The sequence below is a fragment of the Pinus tabuliformis genome, chromosome 7 (assembly GCF_031772625.1).
Source record: "Pinus tabuliformis cultivar Carrire ecotype Pingquan chromosome 7, CPIR1, whole genome shotgun sequence".
Taxonomy (NCBI): Eukaryota; Viridiplantae; Streptophyta; class Pinopsida; order Pinales; family Pinaceae; genus Pinus; species Pinus tabuliformis.
This window is the reverse complement of record NC_142293.1, coordinates 1,960,200,156-1,960,217,473: the sequence shown is the minus strand read 5'-3', so window position 1 is coordinate 1,960,217,473 and position 17,318 is coordinate 1,960,200,156. Positions and strand designations below refer to the sequence as shown.

The 17,318-nt window shown below is 34.9% G+C and overlaps 1 protein-coding gene across 1 annotated transcript; it reads right to left on the bottom strand.

Annotated features, from left to right (window-relative positions):
* Positions 1-357: 357 nt before the first annotated feature.
* LOC149256302 (uncharacterized) lies at positions 358-15,419 on the bottom strand. The gene is made up of 7 exons (XM_089455303.1): positions 14,798-15,419; positions 14,012-14,639; positions 12,875-13,003; positions 11,942-12,540; positions 4,706-4,791; positions 749-1,140; positions 358-559 (listed from the first exon to the last, which is right to left on the bottom strand). Exons 1-7 carry the CDS (start codon positions 15,417-15,419, stop codon positions 358-360), a joined length of 2,658 nt encoding a protein of 885 aa, XP_089311429.1.
* Positions 15,420-17,318: the final 1,899 nt, after the last annotated feature.

Below are 17,318 nucleotides of genomic sequence, written 5' to 3'. Positions count from 1 at the left end.
AAAAACACCAGCTTCTTTCATAAGCAAGCCGAAGCTCGAAAGCATTTCAAATCAGTTTCTGAGATACATTACCAAAACACTGTGGTTAAGGATTTCGATGGCATTAAGAGAGCTGCTTACTCCTTCTTCAAAGATCTTTATTCGGCTCCTGAAGAACCCCCTATTGATCCTCATGCCTACCCGATTGACTTAATTCCCAAGTGCGTTCAGGAATCGGATAATGCTATGTTGACTGCTCCGATCAGTATGGACGAGCTTAAGAAAGTTCTCGATTGCATGGAGCCTAATAAAGCCCCAGGACCTGATGGGTTCTCTGTCAGGTTTCTCTTGACTTGCTGGTCAACAATCAAAAAAGTTCTATTGAGAATGGTCAGAAAGTCCCAGAATTGTGCAAAGCTGGGCGGTGGCATCAATTCGACCTTTCTCGCCTTGATCCCAAAAGAGAAAGGCGCCTCTGAATTCAGCAGATTTAGGCCCATTTCCTTGTGCAATTCCAGTTACAAGCTGGTCTCCAAAATAATTGCCAACATGCTTAAGAATATATTGCCAGCCATCATCCCTGAAAATCAAAACGGCTTCATAAAAGGAAGAAAGATATTGGACAAAATTGTGCTGGTGCAAGAAGTAGTTCACTCTAGCTGCCAAAGAAACAAGAAAGGAATGGTGATTAAGCTCGATCTGGCTAACGCATTTGATAGGGTGAGACATGAATTTTTGTTCATTGTGATGAAGAAGTTAGGCTTCTCACCAGCCTTCATAAATTGGGTGAATGCCTGTATTGCCTCGCCATGGATCGCGCCACTGGTCAATGGCCGCTCTACTGACTTCTTCCAAGCCTCTAGGGGCCTTAGACAATGATGTCCTTTGTCTCCACTCCTCTATGTTGTTCAGGCCTCGGTGCTCAGTTTCCAACTCGATCATAACCAGTAGATTCAAACCCTTCCTAGCCTCAGAATGACTCACAAGGTGAAAGACATTAATCATACCCAGTTCGCCGATGACACCTTTCTGCTTGGAGGAGCCAGCATAAACTCTGCCAGATCCTTCAAGAAGGAGCTGGACATTTACAGGTTGTTCTCGGGCAGCAAGATTAACTATTGAAAATGCTTTATCTATGGTTGGAACTGTTCGATCAAGGAGCTGTCAAATATTGCAAGGCTCTTAGAAATGGACGGAATTCGAAATTGGGAGTCATTTAAATATCTTGGGATCCCAATCTTCAAATCCAAGCCTAAAGTTGCTCATTGGCTGCCACTGCTCGACAAGCTAAAGATCAGAATCCAAGCTTGGGAAGCCTCTTGGCTGAATAATGCAGGGAAAGTCATCCTTATGAAATCGGTCCTTATAAGTATGCCTCTATATCAACACTCCATTCTCCTTGCCCCCAAAACCTTTCTCAGTAAAATGGACAGTCTGTTGAGAAGATTTCTGTGGGAAGGTGGGAACAACAACGAAAGAAGGCTCCACTTAGTGAATTGGGAGACTCTCAAGAGACCTCTTCTGGAAGGAGGCTTCCGCCTGCGTAACTTGGCTACTCAAAACCTTGCTTTGGGATCCAAGATCCTGTGGAATTTAGTCTCTAGAAACTCTAGCTGGAGTAAAAGAGTCATTTGGAAGAAATATTTCCAAGGGCAACGCTTGAGATGCTTGGATAAGCCCCCAAGATCTTTAAAAGGATCTCCAGTCTTCAATCTTTGCAATTCTGCTATGGAGCAATTCAGCTATTATCTCTATTGGATCCCTAGTAATGGGAGAAAAATCAAAATCTGGGAAGACACGATTCTGGGTGATCAAACTTTGATTCAAGTGGAAGGTCTAGCAAATATTAAAGCTTGGCTTCAGTCCTGCAATTTGTACACTCTGTGGGATATATCTAACTGGAAGGATGATCCCGGTAGACTCTGGGATTGTTGGAATCTGGGGGAGGTTCCCCTTATGTTGCAGGGGGAAGCCTCATTACTGTTAGATCTGCTTCAAGGCAAATATCCCTCAAAGGCCACTTCTAAGGAAAAAAGAGGCTGGGGCTCCCTTTCAGGCTCTTACACTACTTCCGAAGGTTATAAAAGAATGATGGTTGTTCCATATGCTCCTCCTAACCCAGCTCAATGGAAATTTATATGGGATTTCCCCTCAATCCCCAAAATTGACTTCTTCTGTTGGGTTGTAGCGCACCAAAGCATTCTTACCAGAGATAATTTGTGTAGAAGAGGGATGGAAGGGCCTTCCAGGTGCCCCCTTTGCTTGTCTGATGAAGAAACTGCCAATCATCTACCGTTGCTTTGCCCCTTTGCTCTGGTAGTCTAGAGGGGAGTACTGATGTTAGGTCCAGCTAAACTTGACCTCCCAGGCAACATTCCTTCTCTGCTCCGAACTTGGTCCAGTTTATCTCCCTTTTGCCTTAAAAAAAAAGTCTTCTTAAAACAAGCTGGATGTGGATCCCTAAATTCATCTGCTGGAAGCTACGGTTGGAGAGGAATACTAGAATTTTCAGAGGAGAAAGCTGCACTTCTACAAGAGTTATTTCTAAAATCAAAGCTTTGTTGGGCGAGGCCTTGGAAGCCAATACTTCCTCAAGGAATGAAATGAGTCTGGTCAAAGAGGAGGAGCAATGGCTTAAAGAACTGGTTCCGAATTTGAAGGAAAGGTCCATTCCTCTTGCATTTGCCCATGCCAAGTGGGAGATTAGGCTGGAGTAACTGGAGTTTATCAAGTGGAGATCGGCCTTGGATGATCACTGTTTATTCTTCGATGGGGCCTCTAAAGGAAACCCTAGGGTTGCTAGCAGTGGTGGGGTTCTTCTGCGTCCTGGAGGTTCATCGGAATTGTGGTTCCATTGGGGTCTGTGTATCGAATCCAATAATAGAGCGGAGGCTCTCACACTGTGGCAGGGGCTGAATCTGGCGATTAATAGAAATATCCTCTCTCTCTCTGTCTTTGGAGATTCCAGACTTATCATCCAGGCGTTGACCTCTCATAAGACCCCCCATCAGGTTCATTTAGCCACTATTATAAAAAAAATCTGGCTCTTATTGCCCAAGTTCAGTAAAATCTCCTTCTTCCACATATTAAGGAATCTCAACTCTCAAGCTGATATGGAGGCCAATCTTGGCTCCCTCTGTAAACGGAGATCTCTGGTGGTCAATTCGATTGAATCTTCCTGTTCCATTCCTTAATGTTCCTGCTGATCAGACTTCCTTTCCTAATTGATCCTAGGGCTATCATTCTACTCCTCAGTACCCTGCTCTTCGGGATCTCACCTCATTGTATTATCAAACTATTTAAAACTGTGGTCTGAGGCCTGTTCTCATCTCCTGTTAGTCTTCCTTTCAATGGCCTCTGTTTCCTATCGGCGCCCTATGTTTCAAGCATCCACAAAGGACCTTCAAGATGCCAACTCAGTTCCAGTATTGACTTTTACTCTGCTCTCAAATTTGAAGCCCATTAACATCATTATCAAAGTTTCTCATCTCCGAAAGGCTGCAATCTCGACTTGTATATCTGTGCGATGCAAAAATTGGGCCCTGCGTTGGAGCTTCTCCTTTACAGCAGCAACATCTCCAAAGTAGAAGCGGATAATCACTACTTTCCACCAATCAATTGCATCATTGCTCCTATGTACTGCACGAAGGAGGTCGCCACAAACATGAAATGCCTAGGGAAGTCTTCTGGCCCTTGTGCGATGCTTCGCCCATTGCCCTTCAGCACCTCTCTCAGCTTTGAGGGACATTCTCCTGTCAAAGTAGGCGAAGTGAACAACCCATTGAACCCGATCACTTGTCTGCCTGGTAATATCCTTAAAGTGAGGCGAACCTTTCTCGATGATTTGTCTTCCGGTTTCTTTGACAACAATTCCAAACAGCTATCCACGAGAATCTATCTCTATCATTGCTGTAATGTAAGAACATGCGGCAACTAGTTTGCCGCCCTAAATAAAAATATCCGTTATTGTCAAAAAAAAAAACAATATCACATATATAAACTAAAACTTCTACATAATAAATTTTACTACTAAATAAAGAAGTTATTCCAATGTACTAAAAACAAGTTATTACAATGTATTAAAAACACTGGATTTTTTTTGTCAAAGAATTTTAAGTCGAGTACTTTATTGAATTTATGTTGTAACAAATCTATTAATTGTTGTATTCGGTGATAGTAACTAATTTATATAAGTTATCATTTTTTCAAAAAAATTTATTACTATTAAAAAAATATTAAAATAATTTAAAATGGAATATATAAATATATTATTATATATAGGTGTAATTTAATTTATAGATATAATCATTTTTCATTTATATTATGAAATATAATTTATAATTTTGAAAATATTTTAGGATACTCAATTTTTATAGATTAAACAAATTAAACTTAAATTTTTTAAAAATCTTTATTTAATTTTGATTAAAATTTAACAGAATAAATACTATCAAAACATATTATTTTATCTATAAATTAGATTATATGTATGTATATAGTATGAGTGGGCTTAATGGTTAAGCGCATGTGTTTCCTCCTAAAAAGTTACTAGTTCAAAACCAGAAAAGATAGAGTATGTATGGCTTAACAAAGATTCATAAACTTTGTATTTCTAAAATTAAGTTTAAATGTATTGATTTTACTTATATTGATACTAAAAAAAATAGATAATATATATTTTTATAAATACTACTCAATACACTCGAAGGAATAAGTCTGATAGCACTGCTTCCTCGTATTCCTCCGCTTTTTGATTCGCTAATTTCAAAATCTGAGCATATACGTCCATATTAGGAACAGCTTTACCGCTAGCTAGAATCATTTAATGAAATAGCATTCCCAATGTTATAGGAAACATCTCTTGTTGTGATTTTCATTACATAACCGATAGTAAATTTCCCATAGGATAACCAAGGATGGTAAGCGTGTTTAAAAAATTTAAAATATATAATTATATTTGTATTTCTAAAATCATGTTTAAATTATTGTATTGGTTTTACTTGTATTGATATTAAAATTATTTTATTATGATAAAATTTGTTAATTTACTTTAATTAAAAATATAATAATAATAATATTCGAGATCATATTAATAATAATTCGATAATTTAAAATGTTTGATTATTATTATTAATATAATTTGTTAATTTACTTTAATTAAAAAAATAATAATAATAATTAGATATTTTAAAATTATATATTAAATAAATTTATCATCAGGCACTATAATTTGTTATCCAACTTCAATTAAATATATAATTTTATTTTATTTTTATTAATTATATCTAATAAAAACTATTTTCATTATATCTTTTTACGAATGGTATATTTCATAATTTCTTATTTATTTTATTTAAAAGATAAACTAAATTTTAATACTTGAAATAGAATGAGGGATGACTCTTTCGGGCAGTTTTTCTCGTGTAGTCTAACGAGGTGGAGGAGTTTCTCGGAAAGTTATGGAAAGTCCGGTCATATTTAGAGAAAATCCAGCGAGGATTTTTGTAAATCTAAGTTCTAGTTGTTAAAATTCAAAATTTTAGCTATCCCAGATGTTTTTGATGGTGTTGAATCCATTTCCACTATCAAAAACAAGATTCAAACACTGCGTCTACAAGATTTTTTGAAATTTTTTTGCCGAGATTCCGACCACTTTTGGCTGTCTAGGCAATTCCTCTGCCTAGTTAGACAACTCCATTCTTTTTCTTCCAATGCAATCATAGTGATGGATCCATGGGTTGTTTATCGCAGCCAGTTGCATAATTTTTATTAGCTGATCCACTGAGATTAACTAGTTAGTGGGCATTAGTTCTAGCTCTGATATTAGCGATATTAACAAGATCGCATAGTTAGCGTTCCCTGCCACATAGTTTAATAAAATATTTTAATGTCAAAATGTGTTGTATGTACTCCAAATAATAATTGTAAAATGAGTTATATGAATACATATAATTGACATTGAAGAGAATGATAACAAGTTAATAATTATTTATTTAATATTGGATGATAGACAATTTTTTTATATAACGTTCATATTATAGTACACATGTCATGTCATTAGAGTATAGATTGATATAATGAGAGTTGTACAAATTGTACATATGTTATTTTTATATTTTTTTTCAAATTATATTTTTCAAATTATTTTTTTGTAAATTAAAATACAAAACCCATAAAAATTGTCTATTCAACACTTTACACCAATGAGAAAATGGAATTTTTGAATTTAATTACAAAGCATTTGTGTTTATGGTACATAATAATTAATATATAATGTTAATTTTCAAATTATTTATATTTATTGTACATAGTAATTAGTGATATAGTATATAACAATTAATTAGAGAGTAAACAAAAGTCAATTCTTGTCATCATTACATGATAAGAGGGAAGACATTTTAACCAATCATATTTGAGATAAATAGAAATAAATTTTATTTCAAACTAATAAATTTTATTTAATAATATTTAGATAGATTTTAAAATTTTTAATAAAAAAAATTAATAACAAATCAATGAAACATTAAATACGTCATAGCCTAACAAGCCCAAATATAATAAATATTTGTTAGAAACATACTAAAATAAAAATATATAAAATTAATTATATTAAAATCAAAACAACGAATGAGAACGGATAACATCTTTAACCCAAAAAAAATAGTGGTAAGAGTAATAATACATTGTTTTCGTTTAATCCTTTAATAATTTAAATAAATAAATATATATATTTCTCTAAAGTTGTTCATAATTATAATAATTTAAATTTTACCCTATATGTGCCTTTTTTGTCTATACTTATTCAAAATTATTATTTTTAGATTAAAGGGGAAATTTTTTATTTTTATTTATATAATTATATTTAATAATTTATAGTATTCTGAAAAAATTATTTTCTAAATGAAAATAACAAATATTTCATATTTTTATAAGTTGAGAAGTTTATGTGGATGTAGTAAATATTTGTGGAGATTAAGAGATCATATTTATCTGCACTAGCGTTTTAGAAGAAAATGAACATTCCTAAGTAAACAATTAGTTTAAAAATCATGAGTTTCATAGTGAAGCTTAGTATCGATCAATTCTCAAAACACCATGGGATTAAAGAGTCTCTTACGTTTTAGATACCAAGAGGGTGGAAGATGAAAAGCGCTTTACATTAAATTGTCCATCTTATACTCACATTTAAACTAATTTTCAAAATATTTGTCACACTATCAACTTTCTTGACCTTTAAATTAGCAAAACTACGTCCATCTTAAAACTCTTCCCTTACTATTTTTGAACATAAAAATAAAATGTAAAAAATTCCATTTAATCTCTCACCTTCTTAAAATCTTATAAATTTTAGTAGATATTTATCATTATCATTAAAATGAAAAACATACTTCTCGCATAATTTACTTTCATACTAATTTATAATGTTTTTTTTTTTTTTTTGTTTTTTTTACTTTAATTTTGAAGCAAAGATATACCGAGCATGAAATAATTTCATTTAATAAAAACATAATATAACATAGTTATTTACAAATTAATATTAAATGGATATAAATATGTAATTGATTTCCTAAATTTTTAAATGAAGCTTTGTTTCTTATAATGGACTCAACAAATGTGCTGGAAGTATTCAATACACTAAAGTGTTCGATAAAACTTCAACCACAACCTTATGTTAAAAAACATATGATTTTCTTACAGGATTAAGGGACAAGTACCCTATATTAAGGAACTTATATAATGAACTTAGAAGAAAAGAGAATATTAAAGTTTGGGTTATAAAGATATAAACGAGACAGTTTCAAAAGTATGTATTAATAATAATAAAAAATAAGTTATAATTATAACGTGTAATAAAAAAAATTAGTGATGAATTTAATTATAAGTATGAAAATGAAAATATTCACAATTTTTTTAAGAGTATGTAGGTCTTACTCAGACCGGATTTGTTGATGCTAGCTATCTGATAATACTTACAAGATAAAATAAGCAGAGATTGATTGTTCATAGTCTTGTAGGTCAATAACTCCAAAATACTCGCAAAATTAACAGAACCCTAAAAACCATGCCTACTCATCAGATATAACGGACGTCGCATTGTCTAGACCTACACCAAGAGGGGGATGAGGGCAATAAGTATATTTGAAATATTGCTCTATATGCGCCATCCATGCTTCCAACTTGTCCATTTTCTATAAAAGAAGAGTTTTTCCATGCCACACAATGACCACTCCCTTGCAGAGATGAGCCTAAAAGTATTGCAAATGATGGAGAGCAACAACTAGTGCTTCATGCTCTTCACGTTGAGTCCAGTCCTGCTCTTCCGACTTCTCTCATATAAACTGGAAAGATACCTTCTAAGTTGTGGCTCTTGGTGGTTGGCTACTCGAACAACGACTAGAACCATGACCCTTGCCACAGCCTACACCCTTCGCACTGCTTCATGACCTCCCTCGACCCCAACAGCTAAAACTTATTGGCCATGCCCCCAAGGAGACGGCTCCACCAAAGTGGAGGTTTCCTTTGCCATCACGAGTACTCCTGCATGTGGGTCTCATGATCCCCCACATGCGTATGGTCGTGTCCCCAATGCCAACACAACATCACCACCCTTCTTTAACCCATCAATAACTGCACCGCTTCACCACCTCTACCTACCATTGCAAGGGAGGCACACTACTAAAACTGCCATTGGAAGAGATCCCCAAATTTAACACACACAAAAAACCAAGCGTACCTAGAGGTGAGTGCCCCCAAAACTGCTAGGCAACGCTTAAACACCAACCACCACCTGAATTGCAACTAAGGACCATGCAAGCAGACAACAACTAAAAAACATATGCGATGACTCTTACTCCTTGTGTTCGGGCCTTTCTCCTAGGGTGCAAAGCCACCAGCCATCGACTCAGCTTCCGGGCTAGATAAAAAAACTACATGGTGTTGGTGTCCCAAATTGCCCTATTTTCTACCCCATTTTAACCTCTATTTTATCTCAACATAAACCTCTCTTTCCTGCACTAGTCCAAGATAACTACCTATTCCTGCACATGCTTCGTATTTTACATTAAGATTTATTAAAGTGCTTTATTAATCATTTTTATATGGATTTCATGCCTATTACGTACCTCTTGTAACTTATGTTAATTTCCTAGAAGTAATTGATAAACTTAGTATTAATTATGAGTAAGTATGACTAGTGCAGGTAGATTCCTGCACCGCCACGAGGACTGTCCGAGATTTCTGTGAGCCAAATCTTTCCACGAGGACGGGTTTTGATCCTTGATTCCAAGTTTAGTTGTTGATGAATTGAAGAAGGATACCAGTGGCACGCAATCAGGGAATATTTTCCAAATTTAGTCTACAGCCAAGCGAGATACATGTTCCATTATAACTGTTGGTCAATTTTGTAATTTCGGTTGTTAGTCTGTTCGGCTGAAAGGCCTAAATAAGAAAATGTTTGTAATTAGTGGAAAACGGCTAAGGCTGAAAGGATGTATAAGATATAGATCATAGGTAGGACTAGCTAGTGAACCATCGACTGTAATTTCATTTTCATGTAATCTGGGTATCGCCTCAGCTCTGGGGCTGGACTTTCATTGTTATGCACATTTTTTGAATCGAGTAATTATACAAGAAATCTGCCATGATTTTCATACATAGTGTTTAATTTATCTTTGATGCATATTTGAGTGCTGAGCCTTTTCGTTTCTTAGACGGGAAACGAGCTGGTTGGCTAGGGCCCAACCAACCTAGCTTGTTTACCCCTTGTACTTTCGTTATTCAGAAAGATAGTGTGAATATTTCCTTTTGCAGTTGCGTGGTGTGACAGTTCTAATATTTATTTCTGAAATTCTGATTTAAATCTCTTTTGTAGTTAAAGTGTGAAACAGATCTGTGGCTTTGGGAGTTAGCTGAGTTTATTTCGTTTATGAAATTCCTTTCTCACATTTTCTTTACTCTCAATCCTTGTCTCAATTCACTTTTGCTTGGATTGTGCAGGAAGCTCTTTCCTGCACCAGTGCATGTGGCTGCCTACACTTTGGTTAACTCCATTTTTCCGCAAACATTGAATTACTTTCCTTCATATTCTTTCGAGTTATTTTGCAAGAAAATGAACTGTTAACTTCAGTAATTGTCTTTAGCATTAAAAGTATAACTCCAGAAGATCTGAGAACAATTGCATGAATTTATCATAAATATGTTATACTTGCATGTCTTATGAACAAAGAACAGAAACACTTCTAGTGGATTACCAAAGTTAGTTGACACATGCAAATCACTTAGACTACTCCCTTGATTCCTTTGAGTTGCTTTCATTTCATGAAGTTTACTTCCTTTGTAGGATTTAATTAATTAAAGCATTTTTTTCCACAAATAATTTACTTCAGGATTTCATTTGCAGTTGCAATTCTTTTTCAGCACATCTTCCAGTCCCTTCGAAAGTAATTTGGAAACTGGGTGAAGAAACTCTGTCTTGGTGCAAAAGCTGGTCTCTTGGCACAGAAACAGAGTGCTTTATGCCCTAAAGCTTAAAGCACCTTCACTAAGACATAAATCTTTAGCAAGGAAGGTCATATATACTTTTACACAAAGACACTCTACCTGCACTAGTGCAAGCAGATTGCAATAGTGTAAGAGCAGGTTGTTTGTGTAGAAGGAAGATCAAAAGGAAAACAGATCTCTGCAAGGGCCCACTTGTTAGACTGTTATCCATCCATTTGAAGATGAACATATCATTTCATTCCAGCATTTAAGATTGTTTCAGTTGTGTGAAAACTCCTTTACTTTATTTACAACAATGTAAACTTTGAAACGGGAACTATAAACTCAAAATGGGAACTCTGGCAAAAAAAACCCCGAAAAAACATAAAAAATAGTGCGAAAAATGAAAATTGTTGATGCTGGAATAACACTTTTTTTTCTTGGGTAAATTTTCAACATGTTTTAAAAATGGCGGTGAAAACCAACTTTTTTGCGCAAAAATTATCCAAAAAACACCCTCAAAAATAAACGTGTTAATGCTGGGAGAACACTTTTTTTTTTCAAAAGTAAAATTTCAACATTTCAAAATAATGGCGTAAAATATCTTATCATGACCCCGAAAAACATTAAATTTAAAAAAATAATGAAAACATAAAATAAAAATAAAAAATAAAAAAATTAAAACAATAAAAACACACAAACCAAAAAAAAAAGTTAAAAGAAATAACAAACATAAATTAAAATATATACTAAAAACAAAACATAAAATAAAAATAAAAAACGAAAAAAAAAAATCAATGATAAAAATGTAAAAAAAAAAAACAAAATTAATGGTAAGAATTAAAAAACTAGAAAAAATAAAAATTATAAACAGATAAATAGTAAAAAAAAAAAAAAATTATCTTGTAAACCATAAAAAAAAAAAAATTGACAAAAGAAAAAAAATAAAAATAAAAATAAAATAATGGTCTATCGGACCTAAAGAAACAAATGTTAAGTACTTAAAAAAACAAATATAAAAATATATATAAAAGACAAAAATGAAAAATAAAAATTGTTAAAAAAAAATAAAAAACGTTAAAAAAAAAAAATTATCTCTCAAACCATAAAAGAATAGAGAAAAAAAAAAACATTAGCAAAAACCGGGGGAAAAGGAAATTAAAAACAAACTACTTAAAAGAAAAAAATAATAATTAAAAGTGGGTATTTTTTATTAAAAAAATTAATTATTTTTTATTAAACCTACATTTTTTATTAAAAAAAATTAAAATTAATTTTTTTTTAAACAATCTTTTTTTTTTATTAAAAAAAAATTATAATTTTTTTTTTAAACAATTTTTTTTTAAATACAAAACATTAAAAATATTTTAATTTTTTTTAAACAAATTTAATTTTTTAATTTAAAATATTAAAAAAACAAAAATTTTAAAATTAATATTTTTTTTTAATGTGTTTTTTTTTATTAAAAAAAATAAAAATTTACCGTGCCCTCCGCTCCCTGGCCGCCCATGGTGGCGTGGCTGTGGGCGGAGGGGCTTGCGTGTTCTTCTACAGCTTCTGCCCTTGGAATTGCCACTAGACAGGTACTCTTCCCTCAAAGTTCCTGGAATTATCCCTGGATATTGCTGCTGCTGGGATGCATTGGAACTTCTCCAACTGCCAAAAGCCTCATTCCATGAGCTATGTGATGATGTTCTCAATGCAGCGTTGTCATTTAGCATATCCATAGGGACAACCTCGTGGGGGTTTTCTAGAGCTTTTCGGACATGGCGCATGGTTGGCCTCTTGGATGGTCGAGGATTGACACAAGCCTTGGCTATTACAGCCACAACCCAGACTTCCTCTAGCAGGTCCTCATCTACAATGAGATAAGGATCAAAGATCCAAGGAAGATTATCCTTGTCATGAATGTCGATCAGGGGCAAGGCATGGTCTAGCCACGAACACTCCCCAGCTCTCATGTCATTGCATTCAATGGTGGTAATGTTCCCCGAAATGATCTCCATCAAGACTTTGCCAAAACAATAAACATCATGTGCACATGTAGTGGGTGATGAACCTGAGTCTCCTTGGTCCCATGAACTGCATTTGTGCACCTCAACAACATTATATGACTATTAAAACCCTAATTCCTATATCTACAACACAATGAAATTTGTGTACTCTGTGATTACAAACCCATATTATGGAAACAATAGAGCTTATACATCTTGAATTCTTCATAAATAGAAAGTGAAGTCAGTTAAAGATTGTAGACAAATCAAGCAATGATTGGAGATGGATAAAAGATCATGTTTGGGGTTTGGGGTACAGGGGATGCCGAGCCATAGCTACATTGTTTGAACAAATTTGACAAAGCAATTAGTGCACATTAAAATTTTGAATATGTTATACCAAAAGGCCATGGGATACATACTGGGAAATGGCCAAGAGCCGTGCAACTAAACCCGGTTGAGAGTCTCCATCTTGACTACCTGCGGAACTTAAGCTGCTAAGCCTTACTTCGAATTTATCATCCAGTAAGATGATGTTTGCCTTAATGTCCCTGATAAATAGCGGCAGAATGCACTCAGTTTCTGTCAGATTCGAACAATATATTTTTGTTAAGAATATTGTTATAAACTATATGTTTTAGCTTCGATCTATTCTCTGCACTGTCTGGCCTGACATTGTTTTTAGCCTTTGTACACTCGTGACATATCAAGGCAAGAACTCAATACAATTGATTACAGTCCAAGATCATCAAGCAGGAAAGAACTTGATCTACTTTCATCTACCTAAATAAACATATTGATCAGAGAATGTCCATCAATCTTTTCTGATTTCATTTCTAACTTGTTTTTAGCAAAAATGTACAAACCATCCATCACCAAAGTAATAATAATGAAATTCAATTGTGCAGCACATGCAATTAGAATTGCAAAATAGTTTCCCTGTAATCAATTGTCACAGGTGCGTGTATTTGTTTAAACTTGGTGTCATACACACCCACAAATAGATATGCATCGGTATGTCTACAGGCTAAGATTCATCAATAAAAGAGACATAATCTATCAATTGATGCTCAACTCTTCTCATCTAACAGTGAAAACAGGGAAAATGAAAAACATAAATCATGATAAGCATCTATTATTGCTTTGCAAGCAAGGATAAGTCCAAGATGAAATGCATGCGATGTATTCTATAACAACAAGGTATAAAAAGTTCATAAAACATTAAGATTTCGTACTTCACATAGTTTATTGATTATGCACTCTGAACAAGTAGTCAATGAATGATGTTTTACAAGTTCAAAACATGTGTATTGATATCCAAGTTGCAGAACTTTTCTGCACAAACTCTCTGGTGACTTTCTACTCAGTGCCATAGATTCTACTAGGTCTCCCTACTCCTTAAAGATACTTTTATATGTTCTATAATTTAAAAAAAAATTGCGAACCTAGGAAGACATGAATGTTAAATGTAAATATAGCTACATACCAGTTATTAGATTTCATTGGAGGATGATAAAGTCAAATTTAACTTAAGACAACATAGGAGAAAGGATAAATACCAGTGTATGACTAGAGGAGAACACTCGTGATGCAGATAAGCTAGAGCTTCTGCAATTCCTGTGGCAATCTTGAGCCTGGCTATCCAATCCAGAGGATTGAAAAGCAAATCCTTAGCATTATTTGGACCAGTTTTCTTGAGCATAACGGATTTAAGATCGCCATTAGGCATATACTTGTACACGAGAAACTTCTCATCTTTCATTTCCAAGCAGTGCCCTAGCAGAGGAACCAGTCCTGAATGTGATGCCTTGTCGAAGACCTCAAGCTCCCGAACATAGAAATCCTTCTTCACTCTATTCAAGTCAATTCTCTTCACCACCACCTGAGCTGCACCACTCTGCATGAGCACGCCTTTGTAAAAGTCACCCGAATGACCATCCCTGATCATGTTAGTATGATCCAATTTGTTGGTTGCTTCAAGCAACTGGGCATATGAAAAGTTTTCACCAAGCCTGCTCATGTCGGTCAATCCTCCTCCAATTTGCCGTGTACTTTCTCCTAACTCATTTGTCTTTGAATTTCTTGTTTGGTGTCTTTGAATGCAGAGGACTGCTACTCCCAATACAAGAAAAAGGAGTACTCCTCCCAATGAACCACCAATAATGGCTGCAAAATTTTTACCCCTTTCTTCTCATTCATTGTGCTTACTATATTATTATTATGACGAGAGGGACTCCTCAGCATATCAGTCTCTCTGTAGAAGATTACACAGGATCTTTCCATGTGTTGTTCCCGAACAAAGTGAAAACAATTCCTTGAGATTTTCACTTTGGGTATCAACGTACTCGGAACATAACCATTCAAGAAATTGCTTGTAACATCGAAAAGCAACATAGACTTCATATTCTGTATACTAGTCAGCAGAGGCCCGTAGAATCCATTGAATGCCAAGTTCACTATCTTCAAATTCATTAAACTCGTCAACTTTGGAGGCAGATTTCCAGAAAATCCATTGAAAGAAAGAAACATCGTCGGCAGATCCTTCAGACGCCCGATGGAACGAGGAATCTCTCGATTCATGAAATTGTGATCTAACTTCAGAATGCGAAGCCTTGTGCAATTTGAAATCTCAGTGGGAATTGAACCACTGAGGTTGTTCCGCTCTAAATTCAGATACACGAGGTTACTCAGTCTACTGATTTTAGGATCTAGAGAACCCGAGATACTATTTCGGGAAAGGTCAAGATGAGTTATGTTGGTCAGAGACGAGAGAACAGACAGTATTTCACCTTCTAAAAGATTGCTCCCGACAGAAAAATGTTGTAGAGTGGACAACTTACCGATACTAGATGGAATTTGGCCGGAGAAGCTGTTTCCCAGCAAATTCAAGCTAACCAGACGTGAAAAATTTAATATCAATTCTGGAAACCGGCCAATGAGATTGTTGTGAGATAAATCTGAGAACATGATCTTAACCAGCTTTCCCAGCTCGCTAGGTATTCGGCTCGAAAGATTATTTCACGATAACCTGAGACTATGAAGGTTTGCAATATTGCCCAACATCTGCGGGATTCGACCTCCCGATGTCGAGTTGTGCAAGTCCTGTTGGAATTTAATTCCAACCGCAACATAAACAGCTGGACAGAAATCTGATTTGCTATAGATATTCCAGACTGTTGGATGCCTCAAAGTCGTGCTTGATATTTTCCACATTTATGTGCATTAAATTTTCAGCATTAAATTCCCCTGCAACAACCGACTTCATTTCTTCAAAAGGCATCACCGCTTGCTGCATTCAATACGTAGATAAGCTTTAGAAGATATTTTTATTATTTTATTGTTTAAAGACAAATATGTTTTAACATATAAATGTAATGAACAGCAGTTCTGTTTTAAGGTTAGAAGAATGATAGAGAGTTCCTTTTTGTAACGCACAACAGTGTTGAAACTGTAATTTTCAGATAGTGAAAAATCAGTTTGTGGAACTGAAGCATTCCTGTTGTAATCCCTCTGTCAAGAGGAAGATTCTCTTCAGCATAATCTTTTGTGAAAATCCCTCTATGTGAGGAAGACGAATTTGTATCAGTTGGTTTACTGTTTGTAAATAGAAGTTTTTTTTGTGTGTTGCTGATACACCGTAAGAAGAAAATAGTCTTGACGTCAAAAAAGAGTGTTGCTGAAACACCGTTACTGATACACTGCAAATAGCAACTGACGAAACCGCGTCGCTGTTACACCATATTCCACAAACGATTTTTATTTCCGCTGTGTTAAAACAGAGTATTGTTCTTTTTTTTCAGTTTTGTTTAGAATTATCAGAAATTCCAACCTGGTATCAGAGCTTGTCCAGGCTCTTTGAAGGCGTCAAAGAAGCTGAAGGAAGATTTCTTGCTGCAACAAATTATCTAGCAGAGTGAAGACTCAGTCAAGAAAGATTCAAAGGTATTTCTCAAGCTAGTTTTCTGTGTTACTATTGAAGACAATCAGTTATTTTAATACACAGTCAAGTATTTTTGAAGAGTGCAAGAATGGCCAGCACCAACACTAGCATGGGTATTTTTAATACTCAGCTCCCACTACTTAATGGGAAAAATTATGACTATTGGGCAATAGTTATGAGAGCTTTGCTTTTCTCAGAAGATTTATGGGAATTTGTTGAAGATGGTTTTGAAGAACCAACAAATGAAAATGAGTTTAATAGCTTAACTCAGGCAGAGAAAGAGCTGTTGAAGAACTATAAGAAGGAGGATGCTAAGGCCCTCTACTTCTTGTATCGAGCAGTGGATGAAAGTGTGTCTTTATTGGCTATTGTGATGACTCAAAAGCATACAAACTCTATAATCCATCCACCAAGAAATTAATAGTAAGCAGAGATGTGCAGTTCATTGAAGATGAAGCTTGGGATGGAAGCTTAGAGAAGAAAGTGAATGTGAATACAATTGTGTCTCGCGAAGAAGAATAGGAAGGGACAACAGCAAATAATCATTCCTTGGTGGCTCCTCCTCCACCACAGCAAGTACAACAAACCACACCACAAGCTGGAATTTGAACAGCCTTGAGAAGTCAAGGAAGTGCTTCTCCAAGAACACCACAGGGATCATAAATACCCTCAAGTTCGGATGGAACTCCAAGCACACCAAGACGACCAAGATTCAGAAATATGAATGAGATTTATGAACAAGGAGAGGTAAGTAACAATACTGGTTTGAATTCATTATTCGCTTTGTATTGTCATGTTGATGACCCAGTTCATTTTGAAGATGTTGTAAATGAAGATAAATGGATTGAAGCAATGAATGGAGAAATTGGTGCAATTGAGAAGAGTAAAACATGGGAGTTAGTGGACATCCCTGAAGGCAAAGATGC